Below are 19,075 nucleotides of genomic sequence, written 5' to 3' on the forward strand. Positions count from 1 at the left end.
TGGGTATGATCTAATAGCCATACAGAGATGTGGTTGCAATGTGACCAAGGCTGGGAACTGAATATTCAGGGGTATTTGACATTTCGGAAGGATAGACAGAAAGGAAAAGGAGGTGGAGTAGCTCTGTTAATAAAGGATGAGATCAGTGCAATAGTGAGAAGTTATCTTGGCTCGGAAGTTCCAGATGTAGAATCAATTTGGGTGGAGGTAAGAAATAGTAAGGGAAAGAAGGCACTGGTAGGAGTAGTTTATAGGCCCCCTAACAGTAGCTACTCTATAGGACAGAGTATAAATCAAGAAATAATTGGGGCTTGTAAGAAAGATACTGCAATAATCGTGGGCGATTTTAATCTTCATATAGATTGGACAAATCAAATTGGCAAAAGCAGCCTTGAGGACGAGTTCATTGACTGTATTCGGGACAGTTTCTTGGAACAATATGTTGTGGAACCGACCAGGGAATAGACTATTTTAGATCTGGTAATGTGTAATGAAACAATGATCTCATCGTAAAGGATCCTCTAGGGAAGAGTGATCATAACATGATAGAATTCCACATTCAGTTTGAAGGTGAGAAACTTGGGTCTGAAACTAGAGTATTAAACTTAAATAAAAGGCAATTACAAAGGTATGAGGAGAGCGTTGGCTAAAGTGGATTGGGAAAATAGATTAGAAGGCAAGACGGTAGAAAAGCAGTGGCAGACATTTAAAGAGCTATTTCATGACTCTCAACAAAGATATATTTCAGTGAGAAAGAAAGACTCGAAGAGAAGGATGAACCAACCATGGCTAACCAAGGAAGTTAAGGATGGTATCAAATTGAAAGAAAAGGCATACAATGTTGCGAAGATTAGTGGTAGGCCAGAATATTGGGAAATTTTTAGAAACCAGCAAAGGATGACTAAAAAAATAAAGAGGGAGAAAATAGCTTGAGAGTAAACTAGCAAGAAATATAAAAAAACTGACAGTAAGAGCTTCTACAAGTATATAAAAAGGAAGAGAGTAGCTAAAATAAACGTTGGTCCCTTCGAGGACGAGACTGGGGAAATAATAATGGGAAACAATGAAATGGCAGAGGCATTGAACAAATATTTTGTATCTGTCTTCACAGTAGAGGACACTAAAAACATCCCAGTAATAGTAGAAGATCAAGGGGCAAAAGGGAGAGAGGAACTTAAAAAATTACTATCACTAGAGAAAATGTGCTAGGCAAAACTTATGGGTCTAAAGACTGACAAGTCCCCTGGACCTGATGGCTTGCATCGTCGGGTCTTAAAAGAAGTGGCTACAGAGATAGTGGATGCATTGGTTGTAATCTTCTAAAATTCCTTTGACTCTGGAAACAATAATCAGCATGCATTCACACTCCTGTTCACTATCCAATGATTCCTACTGGAAAGGGCATGCTTAGGAGTGTCATTTAAGCAAAGGATCAGATGTGGCTATGATACCCTGCACAGTGGAATAGCACCACTTCAATCTTTGTCTAGTCTGAATGAACTATCCAAAAGGCACCCGAGATCATGGGTCTGTACCCCACCAAGAGTCAGTGGTTTCCGAAGAGCAGGGCAGAAAATTGAAGAAATATATCCAATTACTGACTGTAAAATCTGCCACCAACACCCTCCTCCTTAAAAATCGTAAACTTGACCCCTCCATCCTTGCAAACTACCCGCCCCATCTCCAACCTCCCTTTCCTCTCCAAAGTCCTTGAACATGTTATTGCCTTCCAAATCAGAGCCCATCTTTCCTGCAATTCCAGGTTTGAAGCCCGAATTGAAGTTCAAAGACCGAATGGATGAACTACAGAATTTGTTCATCCAGTTTGGCATAAAAATAAAACAAAAAAGGTGACCCAACCGTGGCTAACAAGGGAAATTAGGGATAGCATAAGGTACAAGGAGAGGGCATATAAATTGGCCAGAAAAAGCAATAATCCTGAGGATTGGGAGCAGTTTAGGATTCAACAAAGGAGGACAAAGGGATTAATTAAGAAAGGGAAAATAGAATATGAGAGTAAGCTTGCAGAGAACATAAAAACTGACTGTAAAAGCTTTTATAGATATGTGAAGAGAAAAAGATTGGTGAAGTCAAGCTTAGGTCCCTTGCAGTCAGAATCGGGGGAATTTATAATGGGGAACAAAGAAATGGCAGACCAACTAAATACATATTTTGGTCCTGTCTTCACAAAGGAGGACACAAATAACCTCCCAGAGATGCCAGGGAACATAGGGTCTGATGAAAGGGTGGAACTGAAAGAAATCAGTATTTGTAGGGAAATGGTGTTAGGAAAATTGATGGGACTGAAGGCCGATAAATCCCCAGGGCCCGATAATCTACATCCCAGGGTACTTAAGGAAGTGGCCCTAGAAATAGTAGATGCATTGCTGGTCATCTTCCAGAACTCGATAGACTCTGGAACGGTACCCATGGATTGGCGGGTAGCTAATGTTACCCCACTATTCAAAAAAGGTGGTAGAGAAAAGGCAGATGTAAGCTTGACATCAGTAGTGGGGAAAATGCTAGAGTCCATTATAAAAGATGTAATAGCAGAGCACTTGGAAAGCAGTGACTGGATCGGACAAAGTCAACATGGATTTACAAAAGGTAAATCATGCTTGACTAATCTACTGGAATTTTTTGAGGATGTAACTGGTAAAATAGATAAGGGAGAACCAGTGGATGTGGTGTATTTGGACTTTCAGAAGGCTTTCGCTAAGGTCCCGCATAAGAGATTAGCGTGCAAAATTAAGGCACATGGGATTGGGGGCAAGGTATTGACTTGGATAGAGAACTGGTTGGCGGACAGAAAGCAAAGAGTTGGAATAAACGGGTCGTTTTCCGAGTGGCAGGCAGTGACTAGTGGGGTACCGCAAGGATCGGTCCTAGGACCCCAGCTGTTCACAATATATATTAATGATCTGGACGAGGGAATTGGATGTAATATCTCCAAATTTGCAGACAACACAAAGCTGGGGGGGAAGGGTATGCTGTGAGGAGGATGTCGTGAAACTCCAGCATGATTTGGACAGGTTGGGTGATTGGGCAGAAACATGGCAAATGCACTATAATGTGGATAAATGTGAGGTTATCCACTTTGGTGGCAAAAACAGGAAGGCAGATTATTATTTGAATGGTAATAGATTGGGAGAAGGGGAAGTGCAAAGAGACCTGGGTGTTCTTGTACACCAGTCACTGAAGGTAAGCATGCAGTTGCAGCAGGCGATTAAGAAGGCAAATGGTATGTTGGCCTTCGTAGCAAGAGGGTTCGAGTACAAGAACAAGGATGTCTTGCTGCAGTTGTACAGGGCCTTGGTGAGACCGCACCTTGAGTATTGTGTGCAGTTTTGGTCGCCTTACCTGAGGAAGGACGTTCTTGCCATGGAAGGAGTGCAGCGAAGATTCACCAGGCTGATACCTGGGATGGCAGGAATGACGTATGAGGAGAGATTGTGTCGATTGGGCTTATACTCACTGGAGTTTAGAAGATTGGAGAGGGGATCTCATCGAAACCTATAAAATTCTGTCAGGCCTGGACAGACTAGATGCAGGAAGGATGTTTCTGATGGCCGGGGAGTCCAGAACCAGGGGTCATAGTCTAAGGATAAGGGGTAAGCCATTTAGGACTGAAATGAGGAGGAATTTCTTCACCCAGAGAGTGGTGAACCTGTGGAATTCTCTGCCACAGAGGGCGGTGGAGGCCAGTTCATTAAATATATTCAAGAAAGAGTTAGATATATTTCTTGAGGCTAAAGGGATCAAGGGATATGGGGAGAAGGCAGGGACCGGGTACTGAATTTGGATGATCAGCCATGATCTCATTGAATGGCGGAGCAGGCTCAAAGGGCCGAATGGCCTACTCCTGCTCCTATCTTCTATGTATCTATGCCCTCCAATCAGGTTTCCACCCTGTCACGCCACTGAAACGGCTTCCAAAGTCACAAATTACATCCTATGTGACTGTGACCATGGTGAACTGTCCCTCCTCATCCTTCTCAACCGTGCCTCGTTCCACTCTTATCTATCCAGTCATAGTCAGAGAATTACCTGCAATGGCTTCTCTTGTCCTCTCCCCATTACCTCTGGAGCCCCCCACCAAGGATCTATCCGAAGTCCCCAATATTTCTCATCTACATGCTGCCCCTCAGTAACATCATCCAAAGACACGTCAGGTTCCACATCTACACATTCAACACTGAGCTCTACCTCACCAGCACTTGGACCCCTCCACTGCCTCTGTGTTGTCAGACTGCTTGTCCGACATCCAGTATTGGATGAGCCAATATTTCCTCCAATTAAATATTGGGAAAACTGAAGCCATAGTCTTTGTCCCCGCCACAAACTCCATTCCCTAGCCACTGACTCCATCCCACTCCCTGGCCACTGTCTGAGGCTGAACCACACTGTTCGCAACCTTGGCACCCTATTTGAACCAGAGCTGAGCTTCTGACCACATATCCTCTACATCACATCACAAAGACCGCCTACTTCCATCTTTTAAAAAATGTATTTGTTCATGGGATGTGGGCGTCACTCGCAAGGCTAGCATCTCGAGCATCGCCCGTCTCCACCCTGCCTCAGCCCATCTGCTGCTGAAACCCTCCTCCGTGCCTCTCTTGCCTCTCGACTTGACTATTCCAACGCTCCCCTGGCCGGCCTCCCATCTTCCACCCTCAAAGCTTGAGCTCATCCAAAACTCGGCTGCCCGTATCCTAACTCGCACCAAGTTCCGTTCACTCATCACCCCTGGCCTCGCTGACCTACATTGGCTCTTGGTCCGGCAACGCGATTGAAAAATTCTCCTCCTGGTGTTCAAATCCCTCTGTGGCCTCACCCCTCCCCATCTCAGTAACCTCCTCCAGCCCTACAAACCTCCGAGATCTCGGTGCTCCTCCAATTCTGGCCTCTTGTGCATCCCCCCACTTCCTTCTCCCCATCATTGGCAGCCTTCCCTTCAGCTGCCTGGGCCCTAAACTCGAATTCCCTCCCTAAACCTCCCCGCCGTGCTCTCCTCCTTGAAGACGCTGCTTAAATCCTCCCTCTTTGACCAAGCTTTTGGTCATGTCCTAATTAATCTGTTCTGACAAAAGGGCATCGACCTGAAACATTAACTCTGTTTCTCTCTCCACAGATGCTGCCTGACCTGCTGAGTATCTCCAGCATTCTCTGTTTGGTTTGGTGCCAAATTTAGTCTGAATACAGTCCCGTGAAGCGGGATGTTTAACTACGTTAAAGGCACTGTATAAATGCAAGGTGTTGCAGTAATGATTTGGACTGAAATCTTCTCCACAGTTCTTTTTTGTAATCTTTACTGGGCATGGGCAGTGCTACTGACAGCACAATGTAGAGATATTGCACAAGAATATAGGAACATGGAAACAGGAGGAGGCCATTCAGCTCCTCGGGCCTGTTCCCCCATTCAATTAGATCAGGACTCATCTGTAGCTTAACTCTATTTACCTGCCTTGGTTCCGTAACCTTTAATATACTTTCCTAACAAAAATCTATCAATCTGTTTTGAAATTTTCAATTAACACCCCGCCCCCCTGTCCCGCAGCCTGAAGAGCATTTTGGGGGAGAGAGTTCCAGATTTCCCCATCTCTGTGTGAAGAGGTGCTTCCTGACATCACCCCTAAACGGCCTAACTCTCATTTTAAGGTTACTCGCCCTTGTTCAGGACTCTCCCACCAGAGGAAGTAGTTTCTCTCTATCTACCCGATCAACTCCTTTGATCATCTTAAACACCTCAATCAGAGCAACCATTAATCTTCTATATTCACGGGAATACAAGCCTCGTCTATGCAACCTGTACTATCCCTCATCAGGTCCTGGGGAATCTGTCTATCTTCAATCTCATTAGTTTCTCATTCACCATTTTTTAAACTTGTGTTGAATCTAGTTCGTTTCTCCCCTCGATTTATTTTTACTTTTCCTCGAATCTCTGGTACTTTATCCTCATCCTCTACTGTGAAGGCCAATACAAAGTAATTATTTAGCATGTCAGCCATTTTCTTATTTCCAATTACAATGTCAACTGCGTCTGTCTTTAAGGGGCCCACATTACTCTTAGCCACCGTCTTGCTCTTAATATACCTGAAAAATCCTGTGTTGTTGTCCTTGATATCCCTAGCACATTTTTTCTCGTATTCTCTTTTGCGGCTTCTCCTACTATCTTTTTATCCTTTTGGTGTTCTTTGTATCTCTCCCAGTCCAGGGAATCTCTACCAGTTTTGCCTTTGTATATGCAGCTTCTTTTAGGTTCATACCATCTCTCACTTCCCTTGTTGACCAAGGTTGTTCAATTACACATTTAGAGCTCTTGCCTTTAGGGGTATGTACAGGTCTTGTATTCTATCAGATAGTTCTTCGAACATGTCCCACTGTTCATCCCTAGTTTTATCCATTAATGTTCTGTCCAGCCTACTGTGGTCAATTCCTGCCTCACCTAAATTTAAAACCTTGGTTGTGACTCACCCTTCTCCCTCTCAAACCCAGTATCAAATTCTATCATAGTATGCTCACTGTTAGCTAGGTGTTCCCTTACCGTTAGATTATTGACTAGTTCAGGCTCACTGCTCATTATCAAATCTAAGATGGACGGTTCTCTTGTTCGTTCCAAGAACATATTATTCCAGAAAACTGTCCCTAATACACTCAAGAAATTCGCTGCCTTTGGGACTTGAGCTGTTCTGCGTCTCCCAGTCTATGTCAAAAGTAAAGTCTCCCATTATACCTACTGTGTTTTTGCAACCACCTTCTCTGATCTCCAAGTTTATGTATCCTGCTACTTTATCACTGCTATCTGGAGGACTGTAGCCAACTCCCACCAAAGTCTTGCATTCTTTTCTATTCCTCAATTCTACCCATAGGATTTCTCCTGCCTGCTCATCCTTATTGATATCCCCTCTTTCTAATGCTGTAATAGTGTCCCTTGTCAATATTGCTACACCTCCTCCTTTTCCAATGTCCCTGTCCTTTCTAAAGACCTCAATCTCCCAGTCACGCCCAGCTTGTAACCAGGTCTCCGTGTTGGCCACTACGTCACACAATTCAACGCTTCTAATCCACTTGTTTTATTCCTTATGCTACATGCATTAGTGTATCGAACTATGAACTGGGCAACAGACCCTGTCCTGCCCTGATGCTGCTTTTAACATGTTTTAACTGATCACACTCCTTGTTTTTCATCACTCCTGTTGTATTCTGATCAGAACAAAATATAGGAAATAATAAACTAACTGAACATGAATTATTTATATTGCCTTTAACACTGATGACCTGGACGTCGCTCTCATCCTTTACTTACCTTTAGGGCTGTTTTTATTTTTTATTTCTGCTTAAGCCCTCCCCTCCGCCCCCTTAAGGCATGGGCACGTCATAACTATCCCATCCTAAGAGGCAGCAGCAGAGGGTAGGGGAGGGGATCCACTTCGACAAGCCAAGTCCAGCAGAATGAGTTAGTTGATGGCGGGAAGTGAGCAAAAGAAAATCCTTGACAAGATATAGAGACAATGACAATAAAATAACACATCGAGCGCCCCTCCCCTCCTCAATGTGCTGACTGTCGCTGGACACAGTTCCGCAGGCAGCAGTCCACCCTCTGGTATCTCACTCATGTGTGACCTTAGTCAGCAAGTTTCAGCATGCTATTCCAGCACAATGGTCATCATCGATGAGAGCAATCCTGTCCCCTCTCATAGGTACACTTTTTCAGCAGTGATCAGGAATGAGCGCCCTGGCTGAATTTGGGCTTTGTTGGTTTAATCATTATTTCCCATTTCTGGGTCGCACACATAGCTTGGGCATGCAGGACAGGCTGGTTCCTTGCTGCCCACCCTTGGCCAGTCCTCCGCCAGTGTCACCCACCCTCCGCCAGTGCTCCCTTGCCGACGGCCCTCCGCCAGTGCTCCCTTGCCGCCCGCCCTCCGCCAGTGCTCCCTTGCCGACGGCCCTCCGCCAGTGCTCCCTTGCCGACGGCCCTCCCCCAGTGCTCCCTTGCCGACGGCCCTCCCCCAGTGCTCCCTTGCCGACGGCCCTCCCCCAGTGCTCCCTTGCCGACGGCCCTCCCCCAGTGCTCCCTTGTCGCCCGCCCTCCGCCAGTGCTCCCTTGCCGACGGCCTTCCGCCAGTGCTCCCTTGCCGCCCGCCCTTCGCCAGTGCTCCCTTGCCGACCGCCCTCCGCCAGTGCTCCCTTGCCGACCGCCCTCCGCCAGTGCTCCCTTGCCGACCGCCCTCCGCCAGTGCTCCCTTGCCGACCGCCCTCCGCCAGTGCTCCCTTGCCGACGGCCCTCCGCCAGTGCTCCCTTGCCGACGGCCCTCCGCCAGTGCTCCCTTGCCGACGGCCCTCCGCCAGTGCTCCCTTGCCGACGGCCCTCCGCCAGTGCTCCCTTGCCGACGGCCCTCCGCCAGTGCTCCCTTGCCGACGGCCCTCCGCCAGTGCTCCCTTGCCGACGGCCCTCCGCCAGTGCTCCCTTGCCGACGGCCCTCCGCCAGTGCTCCCTTGCCGACGGCCCTCCGCCAGTGCTCCCTTGCCGACGGCCCTCCGCCAGTGCAATACAAATCACCCAACATAGAGCAGCTTATAATTTTCCATTTCTATTTATGCAATGCAACAACTGAATTATTACAGATACTGATGTACCTGCTATGTATTTCCAACAGTTTGTGTCTTCATTTCAGTTTTGTAGCACAGCCAATTTTTCTTTCAATGACTGCACTACCCGAGAGTCTGATGGAAATAGATTGAATAGTAGCCTTCATAATGGAATTGAAGGGGAAAAAAATTGCAGGGATACGTGTCTCTGATTCTATGACTGTGCATGCTCATTATTATCCAGCCCATATTCTTCATTAGATCCCAAACCTACAACATGATGATGTTATTTACCAAAGTATTGACAGCCGTCCACGGAGCCTGGGAGACTTGGAGCTCGTCGAGCACTGCGGAGAAGACTGCGCGATCCTCGGCTCGGTCAATCTGCATTGGGTTGGTACCCAGAATGTTCACACCGTACTTGTACAATGGAACAGCCAGGTTGTTTGGGATCTGCCCACCGACAGAAATAATGGACCCTTTGCAACGCTGAGGAAAGAAAGTCATGGTCTGATTACTCAAAGCATCTCAGTGAGAACCCAGTCACCCACTGATCAATACATCAGTGAGAACCCAGTCAGGTCTGTCACTGTATAACACTGGGGTACAGTACTGGTGGGTACAGGTCTGTCACTGTATAACACTGGGGTACAGTACTGGGGTACAGGTCTGTCACTGTATAACACTGGGGTACAGTACTGCTGGGTACAGGTCTGTCACTGTATAACACTGGGGTACAGTACTGGTGGGTACAGGTCTGTCACTGTATAACACTGGGGTACAGTACTGCTGGGTACAGGTCTGTCACTGTATAACACTGGGGTACAGTACTGCTGGGTACAGGTCTGTCACTGTATAACACTGGGGTACAGTACTGCTGGGTACAGGTCTATCACTGTATAACACTGGGGTACAGTACTGGTGGGTACAGGTCTGTCATGGTATAACACTGGGGTACAGTACTGGTGGGTACAGGTCTCACTGTATAACACTGGGGTACAGTACTGGTGGGTACAGGTCTCACTGTATAACACTGGGGTACAGTACTGGTGGGTACAGGTCTGTCATGGTAGAACACTGGGGTACAGTACTGGTGGGTACAGGTCTGTCACTGTATAACACTGGGGTACAGTACTGGTGGGCACAGTACTGGTGTCTTACTGCCTCAGTTACGTTGCAGCTGATTAACAATTAAGAAAAAGTCAAAACAAAAATTGTGAATTAAATTCAAGTGAGGCTGCCCCAACCTCATTTCACAGAAGACACTGGAGAAGACTTTACTCCCACCAGTCTGGGCTGAATTTTTCAGTTAATTGTCTTGAATTCCTGCTGTGCAATATCAGTAACTGAAATGTTTGTGTGTTCCTATGACATTTGCTACTGTAACTGAGGTTAGTTAACCCATTCAAAATGGCAGGCCCCTGAATATTACAGCTCCGTGCTGGTCTCTCCTGTCCTTTTAAATTTAGTTTTCACAAATTTACATTACAATCAGCATTAGGTTAACAGCAATTATTGATGTAAAAAATAAAAATAAAAATAAATCAACACCTTAATTTAATTTAACAGACAAAGCAATTTGATAGGAACACAATATCAACCAGCCTGATTTCAAGGCAGAGCGCTAATTATTTCTCATTACTTCAGGAATAAATTAACTTGTAAGAATTTATGATTGTCTAAATGGACTGCTCGACAACAACATGGGGACAGGCCAAGGGAACGGGCCGGGCAGCAACACAAGGCCAAGGGGACGGGATGGGACGGGCAGCCACACAAGGCTAAGGGGACGGGCCGGGCCAGGCAGCCACACAAGGCCAAGGGGACGGGACGGGACAGATATTGCACTGATGTGGAAGACAAGGGAGAACCAGAGTTGCTGTCTCACCTCCTGCTCATAGATGTCCAGGATCCTTTCTAATGAGAGCTCCTCAAAGTAGAGCCTGTCGCACTCGTCGAAATCCGTGCTCACGGTCTCTGGGTTATGGTTTACAACCACCGTCTTTCTCCCAAGCTGCCGCAAGGTTCGGATGCTGGAGACAGCGCACCAATCAAACTCCACACTGCTACCTGCAGACACAAGATCCTGATCTGAAATACCAGTCGCTGCAGTTCTCTGCACATAGTGTACCACCATGGGAAGCACACAGCATGGAGGTTCCCTACCTGGTGGAACACACCTGGTACAGGTGTCAACTTCGCCATTAAATGCAGCAACAAAAACAGAAAGCAACTTAAACAGTTTGTATTTCTACAGCACGTATCACATCTCAAAGCACTTGCCATGCAATTAATTACTTTGAAGTGCAGCCACTGATATATAGGCAAAGATTTCAGCCAGTTTATGCACAATATCCCACAAAAAGCAGTGAGATAAAGGACTAATTAATCTGTTTTTGGTGATGTTGGTCAAGGACACGGAGAAAACATGCTGCTCTTCAAATACAACTCACCTCAACAGGCAGATGGGATCTCAATTTAATATCTCACCTTACTTCCAAACATGCAACATTCCCTCAGTACTGTGGCACTTGAGCTATTGTGCAAGTTAAGACAGTATAAACTTAAGCTGGCTAGCAAGAAATTATCCACTATAAGCCCACTGACACCCATAGCTACCTTGACTACACTTCCTCCCACCCCACTTCCTGTATGGATTCTATTTCATTTTCCCAGTTTCTCCGTCTCTGCCACATCTGTTCGGACGATGCCACCTTTCATGCTAGTGCTTCCGATGTCTTTCCCTCCACCGTGGTTGACAGGGCCCTTGACCGTGTCCGTCCCATTTCCTGCACTTCTCACCCCTTCCCCTCCCTCCCAGGACCACGATAATGATCCCCTTGTTGTCACCTTCTACCCCACCAGCCTCCAGAGTTAATGGATCATCCTCGGCCATTGCCACCACCTCCAGCGTGATCCCACCATCAAACACATCTTCCCCTCACCTCCCCTTTCAGCATTCTGACGGTACCGCTCCTTCCGCGACACACTGGTCCACTCCTCAATCAGCCCTCCCCTTCCCATGGCACCTTTCTCTGCTAGCACAGGAGATGCAACAGCTGCCCTTTTACCTCCTCCCTCCCCCACCATCCAGAGCCCCAAACACTCCTTCCAGGTGAAACAGCAATTTACTTGTACTTCTTTCAATATAGTATACTGTATTCGCTACTCACAATTACAATCAGATCTAGATGTGATGGAGGGAACAGGCCCCGGGTCGGGCTGGTCATTTAATGTCGATGAGTGAACTATTATGCATGCAGGTAGGGTGACACCAAGCATGCTTCTACCATGCAGGGCTCAGAGCTTAAAGACTTAAGTGGGAAAGGAACCTGCATGTTTCAGTACATGAATCTATTGAGGTTCACCATCAGTGCCACGAGGTTACAGCAAAAGCAACACTAAAGATTTGAGAGAAGTCATTCCAATACCACAACAACTTGCATTTTTAAGGGGCTTCACAGAGGCATAATTAGACACAAATGATGCCGGACCAGCAGAGGAGAAAGTAGGAGGGGTGATCAAAAGCTTTCTCAAAGGGGTGGATTTTAAGAAGGGTCTTTAAAGACGAGACAGAGGTGAAGAGGCAGAGGGGTTTTGGGAGGGAATTCCAGAGTGTGAAGCTTAAAGATCTAACGGCACGGTCTCCAACAGTGGGATGAATGGAGAGGGCAATGCACAAAAGGCCAGAGTTGAAGAATCGAGAATTGTGTGGTGGGGGAGTGGTTGTAGGGTCGAAGGAGGTTGTTGAGTTCGGGAGGGAAGAGACCAGAGAATAATGAAACACAAGGATGAGAATTTTAAATTGGGGGATTGGGAGCCAATGTAGGTCAGCAAGCACAGTGAACTGGACTTGGTGCGAGTTAGGATACAGGCAGCAGAGTTCTGGATGAGCCGAAGTTTATGGAGGGTGGAAAATGTGAGGCCAGCCAGGAGTGCGTTGGAACCGTCGAGTCTAGAGATGGCAGAGGCACGGGCAGCAGAAGATGGAACGGAGGCAGGGGCAGATTAGAAGCGATGTGACGGAGGTGGAAGTAGGCAATCTTTGTGATGGAGAGGATACGGAATCAGAATCTCAGCTCAGGGTCAAATAGAATGCCAAGGTTGCAAACAGTTTGGTCCAACCAGAGGTAGCGGCCCGAGAGGGGGATGGAATAGTTGGTGAGCGTATGAAGATTGTGGCAGGCACGGAAGGGGATGGCTTCAGTCTTCCAAAAGTTTAAAACGAGAGGAAATTGCAGATCATCCAAAATTGGACATTGGACAAGCAGTTTGATAGCAGAGGCAGTGGCGGTGTCAAGAGAGCTAGTGCTGAGGTAGAGCTGGGTGTCATGAGCACACGCGTGGAAGCTGATTCCATGTCTTCGGATGTTGTCGCTGAGGGACAGCATGTAGATGAGGAAGAGCATGTAGATGAGGAAGAGGGAGGGGGCCTAGGATAGATGCTTGGGGGTTTCCAGAGGTAACGATGGGCAGAGAAATCATTGCAGGTGATTCTCTGGCTACGACTGGATAGACAAGAATGGAAGCAAGCGATGGCAGTCACACCCAGCTGGTCAATAGAGAGGTGTTGGAGGCGGACAGGCTCGACCATGTCAAAGGCTGCATTGAGGTCGAGGGAGAGGGATAGTACATCACGGTCACAGTCATATCGGATGTCATTTGTGGCTTTGATAAGGGCTGTTTCAGTACTGTGGCAGGGGCAGAAACCTGACTGGAGAGGTTCAAACATTTGGGTGGCAACACATCTCGTTTTTTTTTTAAATTTACCTATATGGTATGGTCCACATCCCAGCACCATTATTCCATGATCATTGAAATCCAAATCATGCTCCTGAAACAGAAACAGAGCTCATCTATTTTTGGTCAAAAGAACAATGGAAACCAGTAAATAAAAGACTTTCCCTAGCAAGACTCACCAGTCCGTGGTATGTGGAGTACAGGTAATTGGTGATAGCTGGGTATTCTGCAGCAAGCGTGTCAATCTAGCAAAGGAAAGCAGAAGATGGGAGTGAATGAGGCAGATTGGCCCATTTCAGCTTATCTAGGTTTAGTCCAAGGTTTTTGCCTCCATTACTCATCCAGGAGAACATTCCAAGTGCCGATCACTATGTGAAGCTCTTCCTGATATTTTCCCTAAACTTTCCTATCACCAGTTTTAACCTATGCCCTTTTGTTTTTCGTATCTTGGCATGCCGTGAAGTAATGCCATTTACTATCTTATATACCTTCATCATCACTTCCTTTCAAAGCCTTTCTCCAACCGTTCCTCATGACTCAATCCTCGGAGTCTTGTAGCTTAGAGGTTTCCCTTGGCCTGGAGATTCCTCCATGGGTGCAATTGGGATATTGCGCCCAAAATGTGCCCGACACTGTACCTGTCTGGCCGAGGTTGAATTGCATTCAAGTTTCTGTGCAAACTAATTAACCTAAGCCCGGATGTAAAATTTTCTGCGAATCAGCGTAATCGAATTGTGCCTGGTGGGGCCTCAAGGTGCCAGGGTGGGGTAGCATAAAAAGGTGAGGGGAACAAAAATCCCCTTCAAAGCGAGACTGGAAACTGCAAGGTAAGCAGCACATAGCTCTGTCCTGCCAACTTTTACAGCAATTAATTTAAATCGCTCAGTACAGAGACTGAAGTCATTTTAACTTTTCTCTCCCTGCAGAGGGAGAGCTAGAAAATGAGTCATCCATTACATTTTTTTAAATTTTTTTTTTATAAAAGATCTCCAATTCCTGCAGCAACAGCAGGGCAGGCCCGAGGAGTTACTGTAAATCACTGCTGATTTGCACTGGTTTCAGATGGCCTCGGGTGCCTGTGCACCTGAGAATCTGGGAGCAATGGAATGACACTTCCACTCCACCCCGAACAAGCACAATTCGAGCAAACTCGTCTTTCGCGGCTGGGAGCGTGGCCAGGTTTGTGGGTGGGGACGTGTTCAGGCAAAGGGCTCATTGAACACACTTAAAAGATCAGGGATATCTGATGTTACAGGCGTAACCTATTGACGGCCAAATTTCCACGTTCTTTTACGCGGTTTGTCTTGTTTGCACCCAGATTGCGCTGTTATCCGGGCACACGTCAGGGGGAAAATCCGGGCCTTTATGTTTGGTGATCAAAAGTGAAGACAAAGAGTGGTCGACACGGAGTCAGAGAGAGATATTAGGACAGATGACCAAAAGCTTGGTCAAAGAGTTAGGATTTAAGGAGTGTCTTAAAAGGAGGAAGGAGAGGGGAGAGGTTTAGGAGGGAATTCCAAAGCTTAGGGCCAAGGCAGCTGAAGGCACGGCCACCAATGGTGGAGTGAATAAAATCAGGGATGGGCAGGCGGCAGAATTGAAGGCGTGCAGGGATCTCGGAGGGTTGTAGGGCTGGAGGAGGTTACAGAGATAGGTAGGGACAAGGCCATGGAGGGATTTGAACACAAGGATGAGAATTTTAAAATCGAGGTTTGGTGGACCAGGAGGGTGGTAAGAGGGTACAGTGTAGAGACTTCAGGCGATGGTTAGAGTGTTCAGTACAGAGACTTCCAGAGTGTTCAGTATAGAGACTTCAGGCGATGGTTAGAGTGTTCAGTACAGAGACTTCAGCAGATGGTTAGAGTGTACAGTATAGAGACCTCAGGACTGTGGTTAGAGTGTTCAGGGCAGAGACTTCAGGAGGATGGTTAGAGTGTACAGTAGAGACTTCAGGAGTGTGGTTAGAGTGTACAGTATAGAGACTTCAGGCGACGGTTAGAGTGTACAGTATAGAGACTTCAGGAGTGTGGTTAGAGTGTACAGTATAGAGACTTCAGGAGATGGTTAGAGTGTACAATATAGAGACTTCAGGAGATGGTTAGAGTGTACAGTACAAAGACTTCAGCAGGCTGGTTAGAGTGTACAATATAGAGACTTCAGGAGGGAGGTTAGAGTGTACAGTATAGAGACTTCAGGAGATGGTTAGAGTGTACAGTATAGAGACTTCAGGAGATGGTTAGAGTGTACAGTATAGAGACTTCAGGAGGGAGGTTAGAGTGTACAGTATAGAGACTTCAGGAGATGGTTAGAGTGTACAGTATAGAGACTTCAGGAGATGGTTAGAGTGTACAGTATAGAGACTTCAGGAGGGAGGTTAGAGTGTACAGTATAGAGACTTCAGGAGGGAGGTTAGAGTGTACAGTATAGAGACTTCAGGAGTGTGGTTAGAGTGTACAATATAGAGACTTCAGGAGATGGTTAGAGTGTACAGTACAAAGACTTCAGCAGGCTGGTTAGAGTGTACAATATAGAGACTTCAGGAGGGAGGTTAGAGTGTACAGTATAGAGACTTCAGGAGTGTGGTTAGAGTGTACAATATAGAGACTTCAGGAGATGGTTAGAGTGTACAGTACAAAGACTTCAGCAGGCTGGTTAGAGTGTACAATATAGAGACTTCAGGAGGGAGGTTAGAGTGTACAGTATAGAGACTTCAGGAGATGGTTAGAGTGTACAGTATAGAGACTTCAGGAGTGTGGTTAGAGTGTACAGTATAGAGACTTCAGGAGTGTGGTTAGAGTGTACAATATAGAGACTTCAGGAGATGGTTAGAGTGTACAGTACAAAGACTTCAGCAGGCTGGTTAGAGTGTACAATATAGAGACTTCAGGAGGGAGGTTAGAGTGTACAGTATAGAGACTTCAGGAGTGTGGTTAGAGTGTACAATATAGAGACTTCAGGAGATGGTTAGAGTGTACAGTACAAAGACTTCAGCAGGCTGGTTAGAGTGTACAATATAGAGACTTCAGGAGGGAGGTTAGAGTGTACAGTATAGAGACTTCAGGAGATGGTTAGAGTGTACAGTATAGAGACTTCAGGAGATGGTTAGAGTGTACAGTATAGAGACTTCAGGAGGGAGGTTAGAGTGTACAGTATAGAGACTTCAGGAGATGGTTAGAGTGTACAGTATAGAGACTTCAGGAGTGTGGTTAGAGTGTACAGTATAGAGACTTCAGGAGATGGTTAGAGTGTACAGTATAGAGACTTCAGGAGTGTGGTTAGAGTGTACAGTACAGAGACTTCAGGAGATGGTTAGAGTGTACAGTATAGAGACTTCAGGAGTGTGGTTAGAGTGTACAGTATAGAGACTTCAGGAGTGTGGTTAGAGTGTACAGTATAGAGACTTCAGGAGTGTGGTTAGAGTGTACAGTATAGAGACTTCAGGAGTGTGGTTAGAGTGTACAGTATAGAGACTTCAGGAGATGGTTAGAGTGTACAGTATAGAGACTTCAGGAGGGAGGTTAGAGTGTACAGTATAGAGACTTCAGGAGATGGTTAGAGTGTACAATATAGAGACTTCAGGAGGGAGGTTAGAGTGTACAGTATAGAGACTTCAGGAGGGAGGTTAGAGTGTACAATATAGAGACTTCAGGAGGGAGGTTAGAGTGTACAATATAGAGACTTCAGGAGGGAGGTTAGAGTGTACAATATAGAGACTTCAGGAGGGAGGTTAGAGTGTACAATATAGAGACTTCAGGAGGGAGGTTAGAGTGTACAATATAGAGACTTCAGGAGGGAGGTTAGAGTGTACAATATAGAGACTTCAGGAGGGAGGTAAGAGTGTACAATATAGAGACTTCAGCAGGCTGGTTACAGTGTACAGGGCAGAGACTCTAGTTAAGAGCAAGGACTTGAGGTATTGGGAATATTTCCTCTAGAGCGGAGAGCAGATTTAATAGAGAGATTTAACATTTCTAAGAGTTTTGATGGGAAACAATAAGTAAAGTCAATTTGCTGTGGTTGGGGAGCCAATAACAAGGGATCAATTTAAAATTGTTACTGAGAATGAGGATCGAAAGGTTAGAAGAAATGTCTTGATGCACAAGCTGTTGAAGCTTGGGATGTTTTGGCACAGGGAGTGGTTGATGCAGAGACCATTGATTCTTTTACGGGAAAATTAGATAAATAATTGAAGCAGACAGATACAGAGCTATGGGGTGATTAGTAGTTGGATTGCTCTAGCAGAGAGCTGGCCCAGGCATGATGGACTGAATGGCCTTCTTCTGTGCTGCACACGTTTGTAATTGAGATCAGGTATGGTAGCATAGTGATTATGTCACTGGACTAGTAATCCAGATGCCTGGACTAATGATCCGGAGATGCGAGTTCAAATCCCACCAGGGCAGCTGTGGAATTTAAATTCAGTTAATAAATAAATCTGGAATAAAAAGCTGGTATCAGTAATGGTGACCATGAAACTTCCAGATTGTTGGAAAAATCCATCTGGTTCACTAATGTCATTTAGGGAAGGAAATCTGTTCTTACCCGGCCTGGCCTATATGTGACTCCAGACCCACAGCAATATGGTTGACTCTTAACTGCCCTCTGAAATGGCCTAGCAAGACACTCAGTTGTATAAGGCAGCTCACCACCTCCTTCTCAAGGGCAATTAGGGATGGGCAATAAATGCCGGCCTTGCCAGCGACGCCCACATCCCGTGAACGAATAAAATAAAAAGCTAATACAAGTGTATACCAGAGATTGAAACCTTATAGCTTGTTATGACTTAGTACTGTGAGAATGATGGTCTCCAATGAAGGACAGGTGCACATGCACTCACACAGTCCTGCACATCAAGTGACTGACCTGTTTAATCTGTGGTTTAATGTTCCTGCTTATCCTCAGCTTTCTTGCATCGAGTTCAGTTAGGCCGATGCAGTCCCCTATCTGGCGGTCTGAAAATCCGTCTTGCTTCGCTTTTAACAGCAGCTCGTCAGTGATGGTTTCACTGATGGGAGAGAGAGCACAGCAGGTAAAGCAACAATGCAACTTGGCGGCTGTACAATTAGCTCTCCCAAACCTACATGCTTTGTTAATGTAACCTTGCACCATTGGGCTTGTGTTGGGCTGAGAGTGTAGTGGTATATCAGACAAGATTCCTGGTTCGGTGCACAAACCAGTGGTTGCTGTTTGAACATGTAACATCAGGTGAGAACAGGACGTTCCTCAGCTGTGCAGCCCTCTGCGGTTGAACAATCTGATAGTACTTACCGCATAGGCTCTCGTCTGAGGAGCAGCCACTTGAGCATCGTACCAGATAATGCCCGTCACCCAATGAACTGCCCCCCAGAATGAGTCAGCAAGAACAGTTAACATTGAAAAGGCAAAAAATAAAGAAAAATTGTTTCTTTGTGCATCAGGGAAGGAACGGGCAGGTGGTTCAAGTCACTTTAATCTGTAATTCGCCATGCAGAGTCTAGCAACATTTTTCATGGAATGTACAAGTGGTGCCATCTGATGGCACCATGATGCTACAGCACCAAACTCAGCAAGAAATACACCCCTCAGTAAAAGTGGGCACCACAATGGCTGGCGGTGCTTAGTTAGTAAGAACATAAGAAACAGGAGCAGGAGTAGGCCATTCGGCCCTTCGAGCCTGCCCTGCCATTCAATGAGATCATGGCTGATCTTTGACCTCAACTCCATTTACCGGCCCTATCGCCATATCCCTTGATGCCCTTACTCG

The 19,075-nt window shown here is 46.2% G+C and overlaps 1 protein-coding gene across 1 annotated transcript in view; it reads right to left on the bottom strand.

Annotated features, from left to right (window-relative positions):
* Positions 1-19,075, bottom strand: part of LOC147081744 (carbamoyl-phosphate synthase [ammonia], mitochondrial-like) — a 191,891-nt gene that overhangs the window by 74,775 nt on the left and 98,041 nt on the right. Inside the window, exons 22-26 of the mRNA XM_085980727.1 lie at positions 18,196-18,337; positions 13,512-13,577; positions 13,363-13,426; positions 10,481-10,662; positions 8,887-9,081 (exon numbers count right to left, since the gene is read on the bottom strand). Of these exons, the coding sequence (XP_085836853.1) occupies positions 8,887-9,081; positions 10,481-10,662; positions 13,363-13,426; positions 13,512-13,577; positions 18,196-18,337 (649 nt within the window). The remainder of the gene's footprint in view (positions 1-8,886; positions 9,082-10,480; positions 10,663-13,362; positions 13,427-13,511; positions 13,578-18,195; positions 18,338-19,075) is intronic.

This window comes from Somniosus microcephalus, unplaced genomic scaffold, assembly GCF_052327205.1.
Source record: "Somniosus microcephalus isolate GS21.2 unplaced genomic scaffold, FLI_Smic_1.0 scaffold457, whole genome shotgun sequence".
Lineage (NCBI taxonomy): Eukaryota > Metazoa > Chordata > Chondrichthyes > Squaliformes > Somniosidae > Somniosus > Somniosus microcephalus.